Source organism: Periophthalmus magnuspinnatus, chromosome 2 (genome assembly GCF_009829125.3).
Source record: "Periophthalmus magnuspinnatus isolate fPerMag1 chromosome 2, fPerMag1.2.pri, whole genome shotgun sequence".
Lineage (NCBI taxonomy): Eukaryota > Metazoa > Chordata > Actinopteri > Gobiiformes > Gobiidae > Periophthalmus > Periophthalmus magnuspinnatus.
The window spans coordinates 12878951-12901181 of record NC_047127.1 but is presented as its reverse complement, the minus strand read 5'-3'; the positions used below and the strand labels follow the sequence as shown (position 1 = coordinate 12901181).

The 22231-nt window shown below is 39.8% G+C and overlaps 1 protein-coding gene across 8 annotated transcripts in view; it reads left to right on the top strand.

The window, feature by feature from the left end:
• LOC117382509 (R3H domain-containing protein 1-like) overlaps positions 1-20377 on the top strand; it is an 85841-nt gene extending 65464 nt beyond the window's left edge. For 4 of the 8 annotated variants that reach the window (XM_055226974.1, XM_033979709.2, XM_033979733.2 and 1 more), the window contains 7 exons: positions 335-471; positions 4365-4468; positions 8880-9073; positions 11482-11662; positions 11891-11988; positions 14236-14307; positions 19588-20298. In XM_055226974.1, coding sequence (XP_055082949.1) covers positions 335-471; positions 4365-4468; positions 8880-9073; positions 11482-11662; positions 11891-11988; positions 14236-14307; positions 19588-19590 — 789 coding nt within the window. In that variant the 3' untranslated portion in view covers positions 19591-20298. Of the gene's footprint in view, positions 1-334; positions 472-4364; positions 4469-8879; positions 9074-11481; positions 11663-11890; positions 11990-14235; positions 14308-19587 lie in introns of those variants that run through there. The other 4 variants (XM_055226996.1, XM_055226997.1, XM_033979717.2 and 1 more) reach the window with 4 other exon arrangements.
• The last annotated feature ends 1854 nt before the right edge of the window (positions 20378-22231 follow it).

Here is a 22231-nt window from a genome sequence, read left to right as displayed (position 1 = left end):
TATCATAAAGCCAAAAAATAACCCAAAACTTTTCAGTAATTCAAAGAAAAAGTACACACCATAAATATTGACCCCAAAAATATATTGTTTACAGCTTTCATACTGAACGATATGCCGATATAGTGATTATCATGACAGGTCCAGTTGCTTCTCATCTATATTCAAAACAATTGGCCTGTAGAATATTTTGATGTCCTCTGAAACCCAGCAGTTGTTCAGGGAACCTTGAAAATACAATACAAAGTAAAACATAATTATTATAATGATAAAATGTTATGAAAAAATGAATAAATCCACACACGTAGTTGACTTTCCCTTTTGTGTTTCTCCTCAGCAGGTATCAATGCCGCAGCAGCAGTACCAGCAGCCTGTGTTTGTCCCGTGTCAGCCCGGACAGCAGGGGGCAGTGTCAGTGGGAGGGGTCCAGCCGTGCTACAGCCTCCTGCCCCCAAACCAGCACACCACCATGAGGTAAAGGTCGAAGGTCATGTCGGTCTTGCGCAATGACACATTTTGAAGTGCAAGAAGAAGTTGCTGAAGAAAATATAGAAGATTTATTTTGAAATGAAATGACACCGGCACAACAACCAAAACTATTCTAAATGTACAATATAAAACAGTCTGAGTTGCAATAAATACTTAGCAAAATGAAACACGATTTGTTTGTGTAATGAGTCATAACAGGCCTATGTCTTTGCCTACAAATATGTGGAACCAACTACTACATGCTTCTTTTTCTATGAAACATGATCACATGGCTCATACTAATATCAAGATTTGTGATACGTGGGTTAATGGATATATTCTACATGATTTTGATAAATTGAAAAAAAGGTCAAATTTTTATATCACACTTTTCCACCTTCATGTCACTCAAGGAACCATTCGCCCATTCACACCATTGTACAAAGACACTGGGGGCGAGGTGGGTTAAGTGTCTTGCTGAAGGACACAACTACAGCACTTATTTGTGAGAACTGGAATCGCACCGCCAATCTGTGGGTCAGTGGATCTGATCACTCAACCAATGATGTTTATGTCGAGAGTGGGATTTGAACCAAAGAACCAAATTTTAACAGCAGTATTTGTTTGTTAAACCACTACCTACATACATTTAATATGAACTAAACCAATTTTCAAGGTAAAAAAACACTGAATAATGTTAAATATATATTGCATAAACAAATTGACACTAAGTTAATATATTTTAATATTGTTGACTTGATAAGGCTACTGACCTACTGTGTTTGTCCACTGATCCGAAAGTTGCCAGTTCAACTCCTGCTCTCGACATAAACATCATTGCTTGAGCAGTCAGATCCACTGACCCACAGGTTGGCGGTGCAGTTCCAGCTTCCACAGATGAATGCTGTCGCTGTGTGCTTTGGCAAGACACTTAACCCACCTCTCCCCTCTGCATAAACTGGTGTAAGAATGTGTGTGAATGGGTGAGTGAGAAAATAATCAATCAGTGTCTACCATGTTTGCTCAATCATGCTGTGAAAATTTCGAAATTGAATACATTTAAACAAAAAAATAATAATAAAAATGTAACCATGTATGTGTGCGGGAAAACTTTAACTACTTTGTAATAAGTGGTCAGTTATAATTATTTAGCTAGTTACAAAATATAAAAATTGAAATGAATGTACAGTAAATGGCATTATTATTACCATTCCTTGCATCGAACACACACAAACACGCCTATAGCATTTCACTTTTATACATTCATATTTTTTTTCTTCATTTTAAAGCCTCTGCCATGTAAAAATGAGCCCTCTCTTAATTGTTTACATTTAAATCCATAATCATATTAAGTCCTGTTTTCACTGATAATGGAGGCTCGCTGATGAATGTCTTCTTGCTCTGTGACATTTCTTAATCACCAGAACTAGCTACAATTGGGTTAAGATCCACTTATTAGGCCATCGCGTGTCCTCGAAGCGCGCTAGGCTATCCGTCATACCTGATCGCGGCTTATATTTTTAGACTCGAAAAACAGCTTGACTAGCGAAAAGCCAAGGTTATGTGTCTTCTCTATAGGGAGAAAAAAAATGATGTTATTACCGTAATACATGCTGTAAAGTGGCACTGTGAATACCTCATGAATGCCAAATCTGACACCAGCTCATAGCTTATGCCGCATTATGCTTTTCTAGTCTGACAAGCACGGCGCATCCCCTCTCATTAAAACTGATTGATAGAACCAGTTCACCCTAAGCTAAATAATTATTTTGCTTTTCCTCCCTGGACCTAATCAATCTGGATAGGAGCGGCAGAGTAGGACTACAGGGAGTATAGTGGGATGCACATGACTGTTCAGGTACTGCAAATAGTCCTGGTATGATATTATTTCAGTCCTGATTCAGTCTTGCTTTTTTCCTGGTTAGTCTAGGTTTAGTCTTGGTTCAGTCTCGGTTAAGTCTAGGTTTATTCTAGGTTTAGTCTAGGTTAAGTCTAGGTTTAGTCTTAGTTTAGTCTAGATTTAGTCTAGGTTTAGTCTAGGTTTAGTCATGGTTTAGTCTTAGTTTAGTCTAGATTTAGTTCAGGTTTAGTCTAGGTTTAGTCTAGGTTTAGTCTAGGTTTAGTCTAGGTTTAGTCTAGGTTTAGTCTAGGTTTAGTCTTGGTTTAGTCTTGGTTTAGTCTAGGTTCTGCCCTGGTTAAGTCCTGGTTTGAATGGTAAAAAGTCTTGGTTAAATTCTTTTTTAGTCCTGATGTAATCCTGGTTTAGTTCTGGTTTAGTGCTGGTTAAGTTTGATTTTTAACCTTGTTAGTCCTCATCTGCAACCATAGTCCTGGTTAAGTCTTGATTTAACCCTAATGTAGTGTTGGTTTAGCACTGATCAAGTCCTGGTCTGTATCTTAGAAAGTGTCTTACTTTAGTTCTTCCTTGATCCAGGCTTAGTCTCACTTAAGTCCCGGTTTAGTTCTGCTTTGGTCTTAACTGTATTAAATGGTGTGCTACGTTAACAAAGTGGACTGGATTTATTTAAGGGACTAAATTTGGAGTTAAAGCTGGACCAGATCGTGACTGAACCATCCATTTATTCAAAATTCTTAGTCTTGGTTTAGTCCTACTTTAGTCCTGCTAGCTGGATAGTAGTGACAATAGTAGTACTACAGGGAGTTTAGAGCCATATACATAACATGTCACAAAGCAAAAACATGTGTTGAAGAGGTGACTTTGGCTCTGTCCCAGCTGTGAGGGGGGCAGATGATTTATGGTACTGTGGGGTAGAGAGAGGAGGGGGGTGGTCCCATGAGGGTAACATGTCAAAGAAAGAGCCAGAATTCAGGTCTACACAAGGACTAAACCAGGACTGAAACAGCACTAAACCAGGACTGAAAATGTGCTCATACAAGGGTGGTCAAATCGATACTAAAACTAGTATTGAAATTAAGAACTTATTTGAACAAAATCGCTACAAAAAAGTACATAAACAGGACACTTTAGCCCCCAGACTAAATGGGTTCAGACCTGTTGTAGTCCTGTTTTTGTCCTTAATTAGTTCTTGTTTTAGTCCTGGTTTAGTTCTGGTTTATTTCAGGTTTAGGCCTTGTTGAATCCTTGTTTTAGTCCTGATTTAGTACTTGGTTTAGTCCTTGGTTTAATCCTGGTTTAGTCCTTGGTTTAGTCCTTGGTTTAGTCCTTGGTTTAGTCCTTGGTTTAGTCCTTGGTTTAGTCCTTGGTTTAGTCCTGGTTTAGTCCTTGGTTTAGTTCTTGGTTTAGTCCTGGTTCAGTCCTGGTGTCATCCTTGGTTTAGTCCTGGTTCAGTCCAGGTTTAGTCCTGGTTTAGTCCTGGTTTAGTCCTGGTTTAGTCCTGGTTTAGTCCCGATTGTAAGTAGGTCACTCTGCAGCCGAAGTGATTAATGTGTCAGGGAGAGAGAAAGTCCCAGGAGATCTGGACTTCACCTGGACCAGCTGTAGACCGGGTACAGCCTCGTCCCTGCGGCAACGTGACGTACAACCTGTTCCCCGCGGCAATGGGACATACAGCCTGGTCCCCACGGCAACGGGTCGGAGCTTAGAAACAACCAGATGTCCTATTCTAATGAAGCCTCAGCAGCTTAAGGGAGCTTTCTTTGTCATCTGTTTTAAAGTGTTTGAATTGGCACTTTTCAACCAGGACTGAACCAGGACTGAACCAGGACTGAACCAGGACTGAACCAGGACTGAACCAGGACTGAACCAGGACTGAACCAGGACTGAACCAGGACTAAAATGAACCTGATTGAGCATAAATATCTATCTTCCAAAGGTCCATGGCAAAAGATAAAGTCACTGTTACTTCCTTTTCCGGATGTGTGAAGCAAATAATTTTTATTTGTTAATTAAATGTTATCAATAATGTTTGTGTTTTCAGTTCGACTGTGAGTTTCCTGCCTGCCCCGATGATGGAGCAGCTTCCCTTCTCCCAGAGCTCCACTCCCTGTGTTTCCCAGACGCTCCCGGGACAGCAGTACACAGGTAACATGATGCTCCAGTCTGATTGTAGGACTCTAGAATCCTGGTTTAGTCCTGGTTTAGTCCTGGTTTAGTTCTGTCCCATTTTAGTCCTGTTTAAATCCTCATCTACTCTTGGCCTTGAATGGTAAAATTCAAATTATGAATTTCTGGTAATGCTAACAACTGCCATGATTAAAGTGCACTTCCTGGTTCGTGGAGGATAAAATGCTTCATTTTAACCTCAAGATCTACAATATATCTGTACTGGGACGAAACATATTTGCTGAAATACATGGACAGTTGGATACAGCCCCTTTAAGCACTGGTCAGTCTTACTGAAGTCCTGGATTAGTTCTGATTTAGTCCTGTTTTAGTCCTTATTTACTCCTGGTTTTGTTCTGCCTTGTATACCTGTATGTTGCACTCCAGTGGTGTTATGGGGAATAATGTCTCCGTTACAATCCGCCCTGGAGACCCGCCTCGCTGCCAGTGTTCGGCCATCTTTGTTTTCCCTCATCTCTCAGTGTCAATATCGCACTGTGTATTCCTCTGTCGCTAACACTGCAGCTCCGTAATGAAATAAACCTCACGGAGCCCACTTTGCCTTTGTAAGCCGGGCAGATGCGTGATTCGATTTGCACTGCGGATCCACCAAATGAAACAGAGCCCAGCGCGGTCATTACACCTCCCTGGAGTTTGGAAAATCAGGGAAAATCACAACCAGTGTTTAAAGGTGTACTATGTAACTTTTCTAGTGGAGAGTATGCTACCTGCTGCATTAAACTTATATCGCCTGCATTTATAGAGTTACATACGGTTATATTGGTCAGGAATACCGTAATAAACATGCATTCACAGAGCTGACCTGTAACCACCAGCTTGTCTTCATGGAGATGCTTTAATGCCGTACTGTGGAACATTCCAGGCAAAGAAACTTAATCTAGTTTAAGGAAACACAATATAAACTAGTCAAAACTAGTCATTGTCAGGACTGAAACAGCACTAAACCAGGAAAGTCCCCAAAACCAAATGGGTTTAGACCTGTTGTGGTCCTGGTTTAGTTCAGGTTTAGTTCTTGTTTTAGTCCTTGTTTTAGTCCTGGTTTAGTCCTGGTTTAGTCCTTGGTTTAGTGCTGGTTTAGTCCATGGTTTAGTCCTGGTTTAGTCCTGGTTTAGTCCTGGTTTAGTTCTGATTTAGTTCTGGTTTAGTCCTGGTTTAGTCCTTGTTTTCGGTCAGTCTTACTAAGTCCCGTATTAGTTCTGATTTTGTTATATTTTAGTCCTTACTTTAATGTCATACTGTGGAAAATTCCAGGCAAAGAATCTTAATCTAGTTTAAGGAAACGCAATATAATTTGTCAATCAGTCATTGTTGGATTATTTGGTTACAGATAGCCCTAGGAGTACTAGTTGTTGTAGTAGTAGAGGTAAAAAGGTTGTACTGCTAGAACACATGCCTGAAAACATGAAGTTAAATGGACTTTACAAACACATCTGGATAAACCACCTTTTGACATTACAAGGTGGGGGTGGGCATATCTGTGCAGAGGTAGACTGCTTAAAACATGTGAATGAAACACAACTACACATGTATTTTTAATGAGTGAACAACATTGTAATTTGTTTAAAAAACCCCAAAAATCAGTTTTACAAAACGCACGACCGTTAATGGACCAAACTAGCCCCAAATTGCCCATTACATAAAAGTTGATATTTACCAAGATCGATGACTCAACTATTCTTCAAATTACCCCCAGTAGATTTCAAATACCACAGTTAAAATTACATTGCAGATTCCAGAAAGTGCTAGAATAATCTCTATTTTAAATTTGCGTGGCCTTTTCAGAAGCAGGTGCTCAGGTAGTCGCCCTTCTCGCTAACGACCTGTATTTTTCATGTCAGATCCTAATGTAGTACCAGCGGGGAGGACGCATCATTAAAAGGGGCAGATGAAGGTCCACAGCCATATTCAGACGGAGTAAACACTTTTAATTGGCAGACGCGCCGGACAGTCAAATTAAGTCACATATTCATGCATGTACTTATAAATCAGTTAGTGGAAGCCAATCATAAATCAGCAGGGCCGGGATCTGATTTTGAAAGGTGGTGAAGTTAATTAGAGGCTCAGTTCAAAAGTGACACATGGTATTTACTTTGTCTGAGGTCTTTTTAATCTTTTTTTATTTTCTTGGATAAAAATATAGATTCAGCTTTTGTGGTTCTTAGTTCTGTTCTTTCTTTGCCCTCCACTACATTTTGCAATACCTTTTGTAAATTTGAATGAAGATAAAATGAAGACTCCTTTTTTTTTTGTATTTATTTATTGATTTACGCACTACCTTTTACCTACCTTTAGTAGTTTTTAGTCCTATTTTTTTTTAGTTCTTTTTCAGTACTTCTTTAACAATTCTTATACCCTGCACTAACACTGGCTCTCTTAAAATGTCTATATATATGAATGAATATAATTAATCCAAAAATAATGAATCATGTTTTTTATTTTATTATAAATAAAAATCAAATTGTATTAATGCAATACAAAATATTTTCCTTACACAAAATCAGTTAAAAAAAACAGTAAAAAATAAAGTCAAATGAGATTTCAAATGATAGTATAATTTTTATTTATGTATTTATTTTTCATTTGTATATTTTTTGTTATGTATTTAACCAATATTCTTTGATCTAATGCAAATTGCACATTTCAAAAAGGAATTTAAACAACATCATTCGAATTCTTAATCCCAAAGTTTGTTATTTTTAGGAGGGACCAAAACCCTTTAAAACAAAACACATTTTATCAGACACGCAGGGGCGTCTGTTTACCCAGGGCCCAGGGCAGTGAGGGGCCCTTCACAAAATCAGTACCATGTTCTTTTCATATAGAGAACATGTAACACGGGCCCACCAAGATGATTTGTACCCAAGGCCCAGAATGTTGTACTTACGCCCCTGCACACACACGCCAATATTCTTGAAAGCCGCTTTATATTCTCAGCGCTTTCTTAACAGTATAGTAAATGTCCAACAATGTGGCTCCAATTGCCTTTGTGTGCGTCATTTGAGCATTACCTAACTCATAATTGACTTCAAAACAGAACACCTCAGGCATGACTCACACTGTTTGAATTCAATTGTTTTATCTGAGGGGATATTTCTGCGCTTTTGTTCAGTCTTCGCACCTAATCAGTAAAAAAAGCTAGCTCTCCTCTGCTAAAGTGTCTTCATTATAAAAGGACCATCCCAGACTGCAATAACAGGCCCCATTCACTTTCCCACTAAATCCACCCAATCCAATCTGCTAATTATCTACTGACGCATGACTGATGTGAGGCTCAAAGTGCTATCAAAGGTAGAGCGCATTTGGGTAATAGTTTTGTACCGTAATACACTTAACAGGTACATCTAGTCTTATATTTCGGATTTGGTTTTAAAGGTGCACTGTGTAACTTTCCTGCCACTTGCTGGTCTCCGTAGAGATCTTATAGCGTAGCCTGAAACGTCCCACAGCGTAGCGATAAACATCCATGTCCATCATTTGTTTAGCGCACATCTGACCTGTAGCTCGTCCTTGTGGCATCGCCTTTCTGTCTCCAAGGAGACAGATGCGTTTAATGCAATACTGTGGGACATTCAAAGCGCATCATAGCCACAAATTCCCCCCTGATGAAAAGGTTCTAGGTTCAATTCCCCGTGAATAACACCACCTCCTATGCATTTTAACATGTAACACAAAGCCATATAATGAAGTTAGCTTAACCACTAGCACTCTAGCCTAATTACGTAGTCCGCTAATGGCTAGCTCCTGCGCCGCTCTCTCTCTCTCTCTCTCTCCCTTTGGGCTCAGATTTGATGCACAAAGTCATTGTCAAAGTCGTTTGTGATCGTGCTGCAATGTTGTGTAGAAAATAAAACTCTCTCTGTTGCTTGTAATGATAAAAATCTCGTTCTAATCGGATTTAAATGTATTAAATGAAGCAGACAAGAATAGCTGGTTTTTTCATACATCATTTGACCAGCATGTTGTCGCAGGCATTTTGAGGTACTGTGTCGTGTGCGCCCCTAGTGAAGAAAAATGGTACTACATTCAAAACTTTCTCTGATGGATTGCCGATGTAGGCTTAAAAACCAAAAAAAATGTAAAACTAAACAACATTATTAGAAAATAAAATACAAAATCTATTGATACTTTACAGTGACATCATGCTGGGGGGTACTGTAATTATGTCTATGGAGTAATGTTCAGCGGGAGCGACAGGAGCTCAGTTGGTAGTGTTTGTCTGTGTACACTGGTGTATGAATGTGTGTGTGAGTGGGTGAGTGCCACATCCAAATAAGTTTTAAGATTGTTGGAAAAACAAAAAAATACAAAATGGATTTAAACAATACAGTTTTTGCATAATGTTTTTTCTTCTATGCTCTTCTATACGCAGGGCTGTTACCACACACCCCCGGCAGTTCTATGGTGATGCTACAGATGACGTCGCCCCCTAGCTGTCCGCAGCAGAGAGCGCCTTCTCCGTGCCACAGAAAACAACCCAATCACCACAAACACAACAGCGGCTCAGAGCATCAGCGCCCCCGCAGGACAGCCCCAGAACTGCAGCTGCCCCTAGACAACTCCCAGGTACAAGACTAGACAAGGGACAAGGGCTCTCGAGTTGTTTAGTCCTGGTTTAGTCATGGTTTAGTCCTGGTTAATAAATCCTGTGTACATGGACCTGGTTTAGTCCCTTATTTAGTCTAGGGTTAGTCTTGGTGTAACCCTTTTTCATTTCGCAAATTTTGTTCAGGTTTAGTCATGGTTTAGTCCTGGTCTGGTCCTTGTTTGGTCCTTGTTTGGTCCTGGTTCAGTCCTGGTTTAATCTTGGTTTGGTCCTGGTTTAGTCCTGGTTTAGTCTTGGTTTAGTCTTAGTTTAGTCCTGGTTTAGTTTTGGTTTAGTCTTAGTGTAGTTTTGGTTTAGTCTTGGCTTAGTCCTGGTTCATTCTTGGTTTAGTCTTGGTTTAGTCCTGGTTTAGTCCTGGTCTAGCCCTGGTTTAGTCTTAGTTTAGTCCTGGTTTAGTCTTGGTTTAGTCCTAGTTTAGTCTTGGTTTAGTCTTAGTTTAGTCCTGGTTTAGTCCTGGTTTACTGTTAGTTTAGTCCTGGTTTAGTCTTGGTTTAGTCTTGGTTTAGTCTTAGTTTAGTCCTGGTTTAGTCTTGGTTTAGTCCTAGTTTAGTCTTGGTTTAGTCTTAGTTTAGTCCTGGTTTAGTCCTGGTTTACTGTTAGTTTAGTCCTGGTTTAGTCTTGGTTTAGTCTTGGTTTAGTCTTAGTTTAGTCCTGGTTTAGTCTTGGTTTAATCTTAGTTTAGTCCTGGTTTAGTCTTAGTTTAGTCCTGGTTTAGTCCTGAAAGTTGTGAAAAGTGCTTTATAACTTTCAGCCCCGATTTTTTGCCATAATTGTTAAACTATCAACAACTAGCATGCTAACACACATTTCCTGATTTTCTGACAATAAAACACTTTATAATTGGATGCAGACACCACACAGATGGTTTAGACCCGGTTTAGACTTGGTTTAGCTTGATCTTGGTTTAGTACTGGTCTCGTCCCTCTTTTGGCTTAGCAAGTGGACGAAGGTTCAGTCACAATTTATTAAGAGCATCTAATGGCCAAACTTACTGCAAATTATTATGCTAATCGCTAACTGCTTACAGCCTAATGATTTCACTGAGGGGCTAAGCTAAAGGGAGTGCAGACGCTTGTATCAGCAACCATACCAACTCTTCAAACATGAGATTCAATTAGCTTCGCGACCCTGCGGCGGCTAAGAAGACAGCGTAATATCCTTAAAAGTTTTAATTTAATTCTACCATATCCAACGTGTCAAAAGTTACGAAAGCAATTTTGAAAGGCAATTTAGTTTACTTGTTTTATTTGACAGCACCTATGCTCCTCTGTGGTTGTGTTTGGCGATGCTTGGGGCAGGTTAAAAGTGTAGGAATCGGTTGAGTGAGTGAATCGGTCTGAAATGAAGAGAAAATAGTCCTTAGCATTAGCAGTGTAACGCTACATTACTGCGGCTAATGGGGATCCAATGGCACATTAAAGCAGCAACTAGAACGAGCGAATGACTCGGGGAGAGGGCCAAATGACGAAAACGCTTTTTATAACGTTATTTATTTATTATTTATTTTTGACTGAAGTCTGGGTAGATTTATGTAGTTTTTATACAATACAATAATTACTAAATGAAACAAAAAAAAAACAATTTGACTTAGTTATTTTAGTAATTTTGTTTATTTATTTATTTTGTTTTAAAGCTACACAGATGTCGTAGAATAAAAAATTGTTCCACACAGAAATGCACGTGTAAATCAAAACAGATCCTCTTTAATATGCAAAATATGTCTATTAATTAAGACTAAGTTACTTTTTCGTTTGTATTAATTACTTCTTTTGAATTGGTTTAATTGGAAAAAAAAAAAGGTTTTGACGCCTCTTCAAATTTTTTTACCTCCTATAGCAATTCTTTTTTTTTTTTTTTTTTTTAAACACATGATGCCCTTCCAGACATCCACATTGTATTCAGACTTATTAGGGACACTTTTTATCTTTTTATTATTTATATTTTATGGTATTATCGGCATATTCATTTGTACAGTAATGGGCTGCGTACATTTGGTGCCTTACTAGAGCAGTACAAATGCTTTCAACTCATTTAAAGTGCATACTAAACATTTTCCAAAGCTGTGATCCCACTCAAACTCATTAAAGTAAGAGTTCATTTGGGGGGGAAAAAAAATCTTCCACAACATTAGCTGTTTTTGTTACATAAGAAAAAATAGAAAGACTTAAAAGCTTCTGTTTGCTATGGCTTAACTATTTTATGTATTATATTTTATACCTTTTAATATTATGACTATTAATTGAAAACATGATTAATGTTTTTCTATGGCCTTTGTACAGGTGTATTACATCAAAGCTTGTTTTTGAATGAGTGTTTCTGTTCTTTCTCCTCTCTCTCGCCTGTAACCACCGGGGGGCGTTGTGCGTAGAGCAGCCTGCCCTCGTCCCCGGCCCTCACCCCTTCACCGGGACAGTCCCACAGCGGTGGCAGCATCAAGCCCCTCCCCGCAGGACTCTCACCCCTCTCGCCCCTCTCCCCCCTCCCTCTCATGGGCCACCCCACGCACCCACACCCGGTGCTGCCTACGGCTTTCTGCCACACTGGACAAGGTTAGGCTAAACACTTAATGACTTTTACGTATGTTTGACTTCATTTAACTTTTGATGTAGGGATTTTTCAAGGGCAGATTTGAGTGTACTGAGAAAAATACAATAATAAATGTATAGTCGTTCAAATATGTCCCTTTTTGATGAAATTTGAAATCAGAATCTTACATACAGTTCTTTTAAAACTGATTTCTTCTACTTGTAATTTTAAATCCTTGTGTTTAATTTCAGGTGAAGCACACTATTCGCTGGTGGGACAGCCTCTGCAGTACAAGACCTCCATCAGAGCTCCACTGCTGCACACGGCCCATGTGGTCACCAAACACCAGGTCATTCACACGTTTAAATCGACCCATACAGCAACACTGGAAACATGTAGCTGCTGTAGTAAATGGACGAAAATGAACATTGCTAAGAGACCGAACCGCGACTAAACTAAGACGGCTTTTTACTTTTACTTCACTACATTTGAGAGCAGTGTCTGTACTTTTTTCTTCTCTACATTTTTAAACAGGACTTAAAAGTATTTTTCATTATTGTCTGAGAACTGCTGAAAAGGCAGATGGTTTATTTTTTAACATGTTCATAATTTGAGCAAAACAAAAATAAACAAATAAAACGAGCTAGAAAAAAAAATAAAAAAATTCAGTATAAATCTTTATTAAAATCACTACATTTGAAGCTTTATTAAATCTCAAACTGTGCAAAATACCTTTACTTTTTAATCTTTGTACAATTTTAAACAGGTACTTTAATAATTAGCTTTTTTCATGTGATACTTTTGAGTATTTTTAATAAAAGTGAGTACTTATTCCACTTCTACATATGACATTTACTGAGTTTTCATAAACATTTGCAGTGAAAAGTTAGGACTGTTGCCATTTTATATCATGTGAATGGTCAAAAGTCCTCAAAATGGCGTCCATAGCAGGGAAAAATAATGTGACTGCAACACTTAAATTCAGTTGCATGTTCGAAACTGTTATAAAACTACACATTCCTTAGAACATTTAGGTTTGGCTGTTAATTGCTATGACAGCACTGCTAATTTTTCATCATTCTGAAACCCATGGATAGAAAAATGTCTGAAAGGTGTTTGGAAACAGATCAAGGACCAATATGTTTTCACAGTAAAAAAATATTTCAAGATCTTTTTGAGCAATAAAAACTCCTGTAATACAACAAACACAAGATTAGCTAAGTATGGAAGACTAGAAGCTGGCATCCTTCTCAAGAGAAAAGTTCCATAGTGCATCTTTAACAAACCAGCTCTAATGTAACTTAAAACTGAATCCTCACTTGAACCTTGTCTTTAAATCAACGTAACCACAAAAATATGCTAAGTTTTCGCTAAAATTATAAACTTGTTGCATTGAAAGAGCTGAAAGCACTTGATGTAACAGCCCTGACAGACTCTCCGCCAATTCTGACTTTTAAAAGGAATATTTTCAAACTTTTAATGACATCAGAGTGGGCTACCTAACAACCACGGCTCAAAGTGATGAAATACGAACAGGTTTTTGAAGCATGTTTTCGCTTAAAAAAAGTAATACAGTGTCTAGACAAGTAAATTATCGCCACAGTTACTTCATCGGAGCAGTTGCAATACCGAACGGGCGTATTTTTACCACTGGAATCTTTTTAAATCTTGCTTTGAAAAGTGTTATTCGTTATCCCAATTTAGCTTTACCTGTCCGCGCACATTAAGAACCCAATAACTCCATGAGGAATAACGCTGCAATGTTTCTATCCCTGGAGATCGTAACGGATTTGAAAATATTTGAGATATTTCCCAAATGGTTTAAATTGGCAGTATATTGTGTAAGCAGGACAATATTTGTTTATTTAATACTTGTGTACATAGATATGGCACTAACACAATAACGGGCTTCAGGTTTAGCTAACGCACACAGACACATTGAAATAACTGGAGATTATTGCTCTACTCGTAATGTTGTGTAAATTGAACATGTCTAAGATTATTACTGTTTAAATGTAATACAGGAGTGGACTTTATAAAATCATGAAACAAAGCCAGAGCTAAACCAGGATTAAACCAGAGCTGAACCAGAGCTGAACCAGAGCTAAACCAGAGCTAAACCAGAGCTAAACCAGAGCTAAACCAGGACTAAATCAGGTCTAAACCAGGACCAAACCAGGACCAAACCAGGTCTAAACCAGAACCAAACCAGGACCAAACCAGGACCAAACAACCTACTACATAAATCACGTCTAAAATCAGCTATCTTTCTATACTTTTTTGGTTTTGTTTTGTTCTACTTAAAAATTACGTAACGGTTCTATTAGAGGGTCAGCCATTTGCTCGTCTCCATGGAGATATTATTGCATAGCCTCGAATATTCCACAGTATAACATTATAGCAATGAACCTATCTAGCTTGCATTTATTTAATTACAGGTGTTTTTATTGCAAAAAAAACTTTAAAACATGTAACATATGTTTAATGCCATATTGTGAAACATTAAAAGCAACGCAATAACCACTGTTATTAAATATTTTGACTATAAATGTCGTAAATATCTTATCAAATGTGTTTTTCTTGTGTTCTTGTGCAGGGTCCTCTGGGGGTGTGGCGCGGCGGTCATGGGAGGAGAGCCAACCGCAAACCTGTATCTACAGACCTGAGTGTACGTCACATTAACATGACAGTCATTTAACACAATCAAATGTAATCAGTCTTTATCAGTGTTTACTTCTATAACACTGTGCACCCGATCATTTTACATTTTCATTTTTAACAAGACAACAACATGTGATAGAAGAAGAAATAAAACCTTGCCCGGCAACCTCACTGTTAGCATCACTACTTCCTGTATTTTATCTCCAAGTTTTTTGCCGAGTCAGGCTGAAATGTATAAATATTTAAAGATGAGGCAGTGGACAGGGAGCTGCGGGTGGATGGCACTGAAAACATGTTAAAAACTACACAAATAAAGAGAATAAAGAGACATGTTTGTGTCTCAATGCTAATGCTATCTTTGACGGATTATAAATATTAAAACAACACCAAAAACTGAAGTATTTTACATATACAAAAAATGTGAAAAATTATGAAAGAATGGGGGAGAGAGAGAGAAAGAACAGAGAAGGAGGGGGAGAGGGAGAGAGAAAGGAGGAAGGATGAGGTAGGAAAGGGAGGAGAGAGGGAGAGAAGAGAGGGAGGGTGGGTGTGAGGTGGAAATTGGGGGAGGGAGAGTGAGTGAGAAAAAGCGAGAATGGATAAAAGAAAGAGGGGACAGAGGAAGGAGAGAGGTTGTGAGTAAGAGAGAGAGAAAGGAATTGGAGTTTGAGAAAAGAGAAAGGGAGAAAGATGGATAAATGAGAAAAATGGAGAAAGAAGTGGGTACAAACAGAAAGAGGGAGGGAAAGAGGAAAAGGGGGGGTACGGAGAGAGTAAGAAGTGAGAGAGAAGGATGAGCTAGAAAAAGAGGGAATGAGGAGAGAGAATAATTACTAGTAGGGTGACAGAGAGAAAAGCAAGGCAAGGGAATAGGAAAAAGAAAGAAGAGGAAGATGGTTAAATGAGAGAGGGAAGGAGTGGTGTGAGGAGAGGACAAAAAGCAAGAGAGGGAATGAGGAGTGAGAGAGAGGAGAAGAGAGAAAAGTAGATGTACAGAGGAAGTGGGAGAGAGAGATTGGAGAGCAAGAGAGAGGAAGAAATAAGGAGACGGAGGGACAGAAAGATATGAGAATGAAAAGAGAGGGTGAGAATGAGGGAGCGAGAGAGGTGTGAGTTTGTGAAATGTAAGCAAAATAATTTCACAGACGACGCTGAATTCAAACCTGGAACGCTGACAAACTGCTCCACTTGCTCTCTCTCACTCCCTTTTTCTCTCTCTCTCTTCGATGTGCTACTTATTTCAAAAAGCACCTCTCTCTCTCACCTTCCCTCTTTCCCTTTCTCTCAATGTGCTATCTTCAAATGGCACCTCTCTCCCTCTCTCTCTCCTTCCCTCTCTTTCCCTCAGTGTGCTGATTATTTCAAATAGCACCTCTCTGTCTCACTCTCTCTGTCTCACTCTCTCTGTCTCTCTCTCTCTCTGTCTCACTCTCTCTCTGTCTCTATCTCTCAATGTGCTGATCATTTGAAATGGCACCTCTCTTTCTATCTCTCCCTCTTTCCTCCTCCCTTTCTGTCTCTTTCTCTCAATGTGCTGATTTTTTTCTCCCTCCCTCCCTCCCTCCCTGTCCTTCTCCCCCTCTTGCGCTCTCTCTCAATTTCAAATAGCACCTCTATCCTTCTCTCTTCCTCTCTCTGAGTCCCCACCCCTCTCTTTCTCCCTTTCTCTCCCTTTCTCCCCTCTTTCTGCTCTTCTCTCTCCCTCTTTCTCTCTCTCTCCTTCTCTCTCTCTCTCTTGCCCTCTCTCTCCCTCTCCTACCCTCTGTCTCTCTCCCTCCCTCTCTCTTGCCCTCTCTCTCTTTCCCTCTCTTTCTCTCCCTCTCCTTGCTTCTCTCTCCCTCTCCTTCTCTCTGTCTCTCTCCCTCTCCCCCCCTCTCTCTCCCTCTCCTTGCTTCTCTCTCCCTCTCCTTGCTTCTCTCTCTCCCCCTCTCCTTCTCCCTGTCTCTCTCTCCCTCTCTCTCCCTCTCCTTGCTTCTGTTTTTCTCCCTCTCTTTCTCTCTCTCTCCCTCTCTCTCCCTCCCCCCTCTCTCTCCTCTCATTTCTCTTTATTCCTCCTTTCCTTCACTCTGTCTCTCTCCCTCCCTCTCCTTCCCTGTCTCTCTCCCTCTTTCTCTCCTTCCCTCTCCTCTCATTTCTCTCTTTATTCCTCCTCTCCTTCCCTCTGTCTCTCTCTCTCCCTCTCCTTCCCTCTTCCTCCCTCCTCTCATTTCTCTTTATTCCTCCTCTCCTTCCCTCTGTCTCTCTCCCTCTTTCTCTCCTCCCCCCTCCTCTCATTTCTCTCTTAATTCCTCCTCTCCTTCCCTCTGTCTCTCCCTCTTTCTCCCCCTCCTCTCATTTCTCTCTTTATTCCTCCTCTCCTTCCCTCTGTCTCTCTCCCTCTTTCTCCCCCCCTCCTCTCTTTCTCTCTTTATTCTTCCTCTCCTTCCCTCTGTCTCTCTCCCTCTTTCTCCCCCCCTCCTCTCTTTCTCTCTTTATTCCTCCTCTCCTTCCCTCTGTCTCTCTCCCTCTTTCTCCCCCCCCTCCTCTCTTTCTCTCTTTATTCCTCCTCTCCTTCCCTCTGTCTCTCTCCCTCTTTCTTCCCCCCCTCTCATTTCTGTCTCTCTCCCTCTTTCCCCCCCCCTCTCTTTCTCTCTTTATTCCTCCTCTCCTTCCCTCTGTCTCTCTCCCTCTTTCTCTCCCCCCCTCCTCTCTTTCTCTCTTTATTCCTCCTCTCCTTCCCTCTGTCTCTCTCCCTCCTTCTCTCCTCCCCCCCCTCCTCTCTTTCTCTCTTTATTCCTCCTCTCCTTCCCTCTGTCTCTCTCCCTCTTTCTCTCCCCCCCTCCTCTCTTTCTCTCTTTATTCCTCCTCTCCTTCCCTCTGTCTCTCTCCCTCCTTCTCTCCTCCCCCCCCTCCTCTCTTTCTCTCTTTATTCTTCCTCTCCTTCCCTCTGTCTCTCTCCCTCTTTCTCCCCCCCTCCTCTCTTTCTCTCTTTATTCCTCCTCTCCTTCCCTCTCTGTGGACAGTTGAGTTTAAACATTCGTCTCTCTGTCGTAAACTTGATCATAAAGTTCACCTGTTCCGCCCGTGATTCTGTCCAAACATCAGAAATCAGTCGTGAGCCATTTCCACTCGCAATTCTAGTTTAAATGTCGGAACAGAGTGAAATTTGCAGCGTTTGTCCTTAAAAAGTCCTTTGTAAAAATGAGAAATAGTGGTAAAAATGAAGACTGAAGGTTGACCTCGTCTTGTGCGGTCGGGCACGTCCAAAACGAGCGGCGGCGTTTTATCAGTCAGGCCACATCACACTGGATCTGAAGTCTCATTTACACACGATTATATTATCTCATTCTGTTTAGGTGATGATCAAAATGAACCAAGAGCGAGGGAAGAGAGGAGGGAGAGAGAAGAGAAGAGAGAGGGAGGGTGGGAGGTGAGGAAAGGGGTTGAGAGAGAGAAAGAATGGATAAAAGGGAGAGGAGGACAGAGGAAGGGGAGAAGAGAGAGACAGGGAGGTTGTGAGGCGAGAGAGATGAACAAAGGGGTAGAGGGAAAAATTAAGAGGTAGAAAAGCGAGGAGAGGGAAAAATTAAGAGGTAGAAAAGCGAGGAGAGGGAGAGATGAGTTGAGGAAAAGCGGATGAATAAAAAGAGGGTGTAGAGGAAGGCAGGGAGGTTGTGATGTGTGAGAGAAAGAAAGGAGGCAGAGAAGGAGAGAGAAAAAATTAAATGATAGGAAAGGGGGAGAGAGAGGGGATGAATTAGAGGAAGGGGAGAAGAGAGAGAGGGAGGTTGTGAAGTGAGAGAGATGAACAAAGGGGTAGAGGGAAAAATTAAGAGGTAGAAAAGTGAGGAGAGAGGGAGAGATGAGTTGAGGAAAAGCGGGTGAATAAAAAGATGGTGTAGAGGAAGGTAGGGAGGTTGTGATGTGTGAGAGAGAAAGAAAGGAGGCAGAGAAGGAGAGAGAAAAAAATTAAATGATAGGAAAGGGGGAGAGAGAGAGAGAGAGAGAGAGAGAGAGAGGATGAATTAGAGGAAGGGGAGAACAGAGAGAGGGAGGTTGTGAGATGAGACAGAGAGAGAGAAGCTTGACCCGGTGACATTTTCTGCATCTTTAAGGACCTAGACAGTTTTAATGCCATACTGCGGAACATTGCAGGCCAAACACTAACACCTTTCACAGAGTTCTATAACAGGGCTGAGATCTGGTCAAAACTCAAATTTGAATTTAACTCGACTTAATTAGAAAATCGCAGAGGCTGCAGTTTTTGAAGTAGCGTAACTTCCTCCACCAACAAAATCTCCTGTTATTCTGTATAAAAACTTTCTGAAATGTGATTTAGCGAAATCTTGTTCTAGTTTGTCAGTTCTTCTGGTTTAAAATGAGAACTATAAACACAATCCTAGTATTAAAACATAGACTGTATATATAAATGGACATAGCTAACAGGTAATTATCATGGGCGCGCTTCCGGCACCATCGACTCTGGCTCCAATTCACTTTCTATTGAAAAACTGTGGTAATTGCTGCTGTCAGACTCATCATTTTGGTTTTAAAATGTTTGTATTAACCCGCTCTACATGATCCTGGTGTATGAGATAAGATATGAACATTAATAACAGGCAAATCTGTTTCCTTCGTTCCGGGGCGTTACCTTCAACACCCTCATTCCGGATTGGCTCTTTGGTTGCTATGATACTCGTGGTCGGAATTCCAAATAAGAACAAGACTCCAAATTCACCGCTATAACTTTTAGCGTCGATTAGCTTCATTTTACTGGAACCGATCGCTAACGGGTGACGTCACACTGACTTAGTCCACCTCTTTATACATTCTACGATTAAAACATAAATCAAAATCTGCTTGTCAGAAAAATTGCAATTACCGGTAGATATTTTTCTCAAATCATTTAGAGTGTGCACCTTTTAAATATAATTTTTTAACTTTAAAATTCTCTTAAATATCTTGCCTGTTAAACTACATTAAGCAGGCTAGAAAATGCCGTCTTTTCTCACTGGACGTTTGTGGTTATAGGTCTGGTTTCCATGGTGATGTCATCGCTTTGCCTAGAATGTTTCACAGTCTGGCATTAAACTAAACTATTCTATGCTCATTCAGTTACATGGTGTTTTGATCGCTAAGAAATCCCTTGGTAAAACTTGCATTCCTACCGCGTGTCACCTCATCTCCACAGATCTGACCTGGTGTTTAACAATAGCAGTTTTCAAGTTCTCCTTTAGATTTGGTTAGATTTGGCGTGTGTTGTTTATTTACTGACTTTTTTCCCATCTGTCCTTTCTCCGTCCTGCAGTGAAACCCAAGCGGAGGGTCCGACGACACGTCCTCGCCAAAACACACCAAATCTCGGCAAAGAATTTCCGAAGTATCGCTCCACCTGCATCTACAATCAACAACATTCAAATCTACAAACCGTACGAAACCAGGATGGTGCGAAGTGGACTGTTTAAAGCTGCTACAACTTCACAAATGTTTACTTTTAATTTATTTTATATTTTCTCAAAGCCGAGCAGTTCCCAAAATGGCCACCGCCGCCGCAGCGTTACGTGAAATTTTTTATGCCTATAAGGTTTTCTTTTGCCATAGCAGCGTTAAGGAGGTTCGAACAGTTGCCATTGTTAAAACCAAGTGTAATATTTTTGCATTTAAATTTCTTATACATATCTTTAATATATATATTGTTATAAAAAGTGTGCTTCTCAGTTTTATTTTGTTTTTGTTTAGGTTTCATCGCCCTGGCAACGATAGAATATTGTAATGGTTCATGTCACCGGTTTTCACAACAGTAACGGCCCATATACGATAGATCGAAATAGAAATACTAGCTTAAATACGACGTCATCTTAGGCACCGCGAATGTTGTTTTTGCACTGATTTGATAGAGGTTTGTTGCACTCATCCGACTTTTTTATATTTAAATTAAAAATGTTTATATATGCACAACGAAAATGCAATCTTATGTGGCTTTGTTTAATTTTTTTATTTCAATTTTTTGTTCTTTTTCTTTGGGGAGAATCATGAGAGGTGATCCATGTCTGGTGTGACTTCTTTCTGTCTGATGCCAATAAATGTTTTACCACTTGTGTTGATATAAATTCAATATATAAGTATCAACAAATATTACATTATACATTAGTTTTGCAAATAACTAATTTATAATGAGAAATACTTTAAAAAAAATTATATCTAAAAGGGAATAATTGTGCTGTAATGTAGTGAGACAGAGCCCCCTACTGGTGGAAAACTTGAAGCACATGACGTCCTTGTTACTCACAGAATCTCAGTGTTTTATTATAAAGAAGGTTAAATTAATAGAACCAGCAACAGATAAACTATTTTAATGCAATGTACCTTTTTGGCACTAAAACTGATTGTCTAACCTTAATCTTGTACTGGTTTAGTCCTGGTTTAGTCCTGGTCTAGTCCTCATTTAGTTCTGGTTTAGTTCTAGCTTTAGTTTGAGTTAGGTCTGGTCTAGTCCTAATCTTGTCCTGGTTTAGTCCTGTAGTTTTGGTCTAGACCTGGTTTCAGTCTTGTTTTAATTCTAGTATAGTCCTGGTCTAGTCCTGGTCTAGTCCTGGTCTAGTCCTGGTCTAGTCCTGGTCTAGTCCTGGTCTAGATTGAGGCTGAACAGGGGGATAACTACACAGACACTGTCAATACGAGAATGTCCACAGAAAATCCATTTTAGAGCATATTTGGTCTAAGATTTACAGCAACTGCATCTTTATCAGAACAGGCTCCAGTCGATTCAGGTATTTCATGAAAAAAAGTTGAATTAATCATTGTTTCAAAATGCATAGATTTGGAGATGCAACAATAAGAAACAACAGTCTATAAACACTATTATCTAGACTAGACCAGGACTAAAACAGGACTAAAACAGGACTTGCCAAAATGAACCATATTTCTTTCCACTTCACTGTAAATTCTTTATTACCAGACAACAAAACCTCCTCCACTTTCTAATCTAAATGACTATGGGACTTAAAGGTACATTGGGTAACATTTTTGGTGCAGGATCTGCCACTAGCTTGTCTCCATGGAGATATTTTTGCTTTGTCTGGAATGTTCAATCATTTTTTTATTTTTTTTTTATTATTGGAAAACAGGAGAGAGTAGACTTGCCACTCTACAGTTCTCACTCATAACTTGGCCTACTTATTACCATGGAAATAGTTCAGTATAATTTTATTTATTTATTTATTTATTTATTTATTTATTTATTTATTATTTTATTATTTATTCTTATTTATTTTTTCTTCTTATTTATTTCTTATTCTGTAAAACAGCTAAAAAAGCTTTACAAAGAAAGTGGCCTTGGCTTTAATGCTATACTGTGGAACATTCTTGGCAAAGCAATAACATCTCCATGAAGAAAAAAACAGCACAGTTCTTCTTCAAATTCACTGTGATCCGTGTAGAGTTAGTACATACCCTCTAGACCGGTTTATACTGACCAACCCCTGCACAAATCCCTCTAAACTTTTATTTTCCATTTTTTTTCCCACCAACTCCTGTCGTCCCCACTCGCTAATCTCGACGCGTTTAGGATTTAACTCGGGTTTATCTTCACCACACAGAGCGCAGGTCGACCTAAAGGCTACTTAGAAATCCCGTAAACTCAGCGGAAATCAACAATAGCTCGGTCTAGACAAGGCAGACATTTTGGTTGGGTTGGAGAGGAGTAGATTTACGCGCCAAATTGAACTTGCATTGAACAAAGTGCGGCCTATACAAAGTGCATCCCGGTACAAGTCTTAGCCCCAGATGAGAAAAGGGATTACATCTTCTTATCGTGTCCACTCTGTTAAAGGTGGGACAGGCGAGCAGAGACTAAAGCGGAAAGAGCCACCTGGAATAAAGCGATAAGAGCGGACTACACCAGACTGGCCCACCTTATACACGCACAAGCCCGTACTACAAACACAATGTCA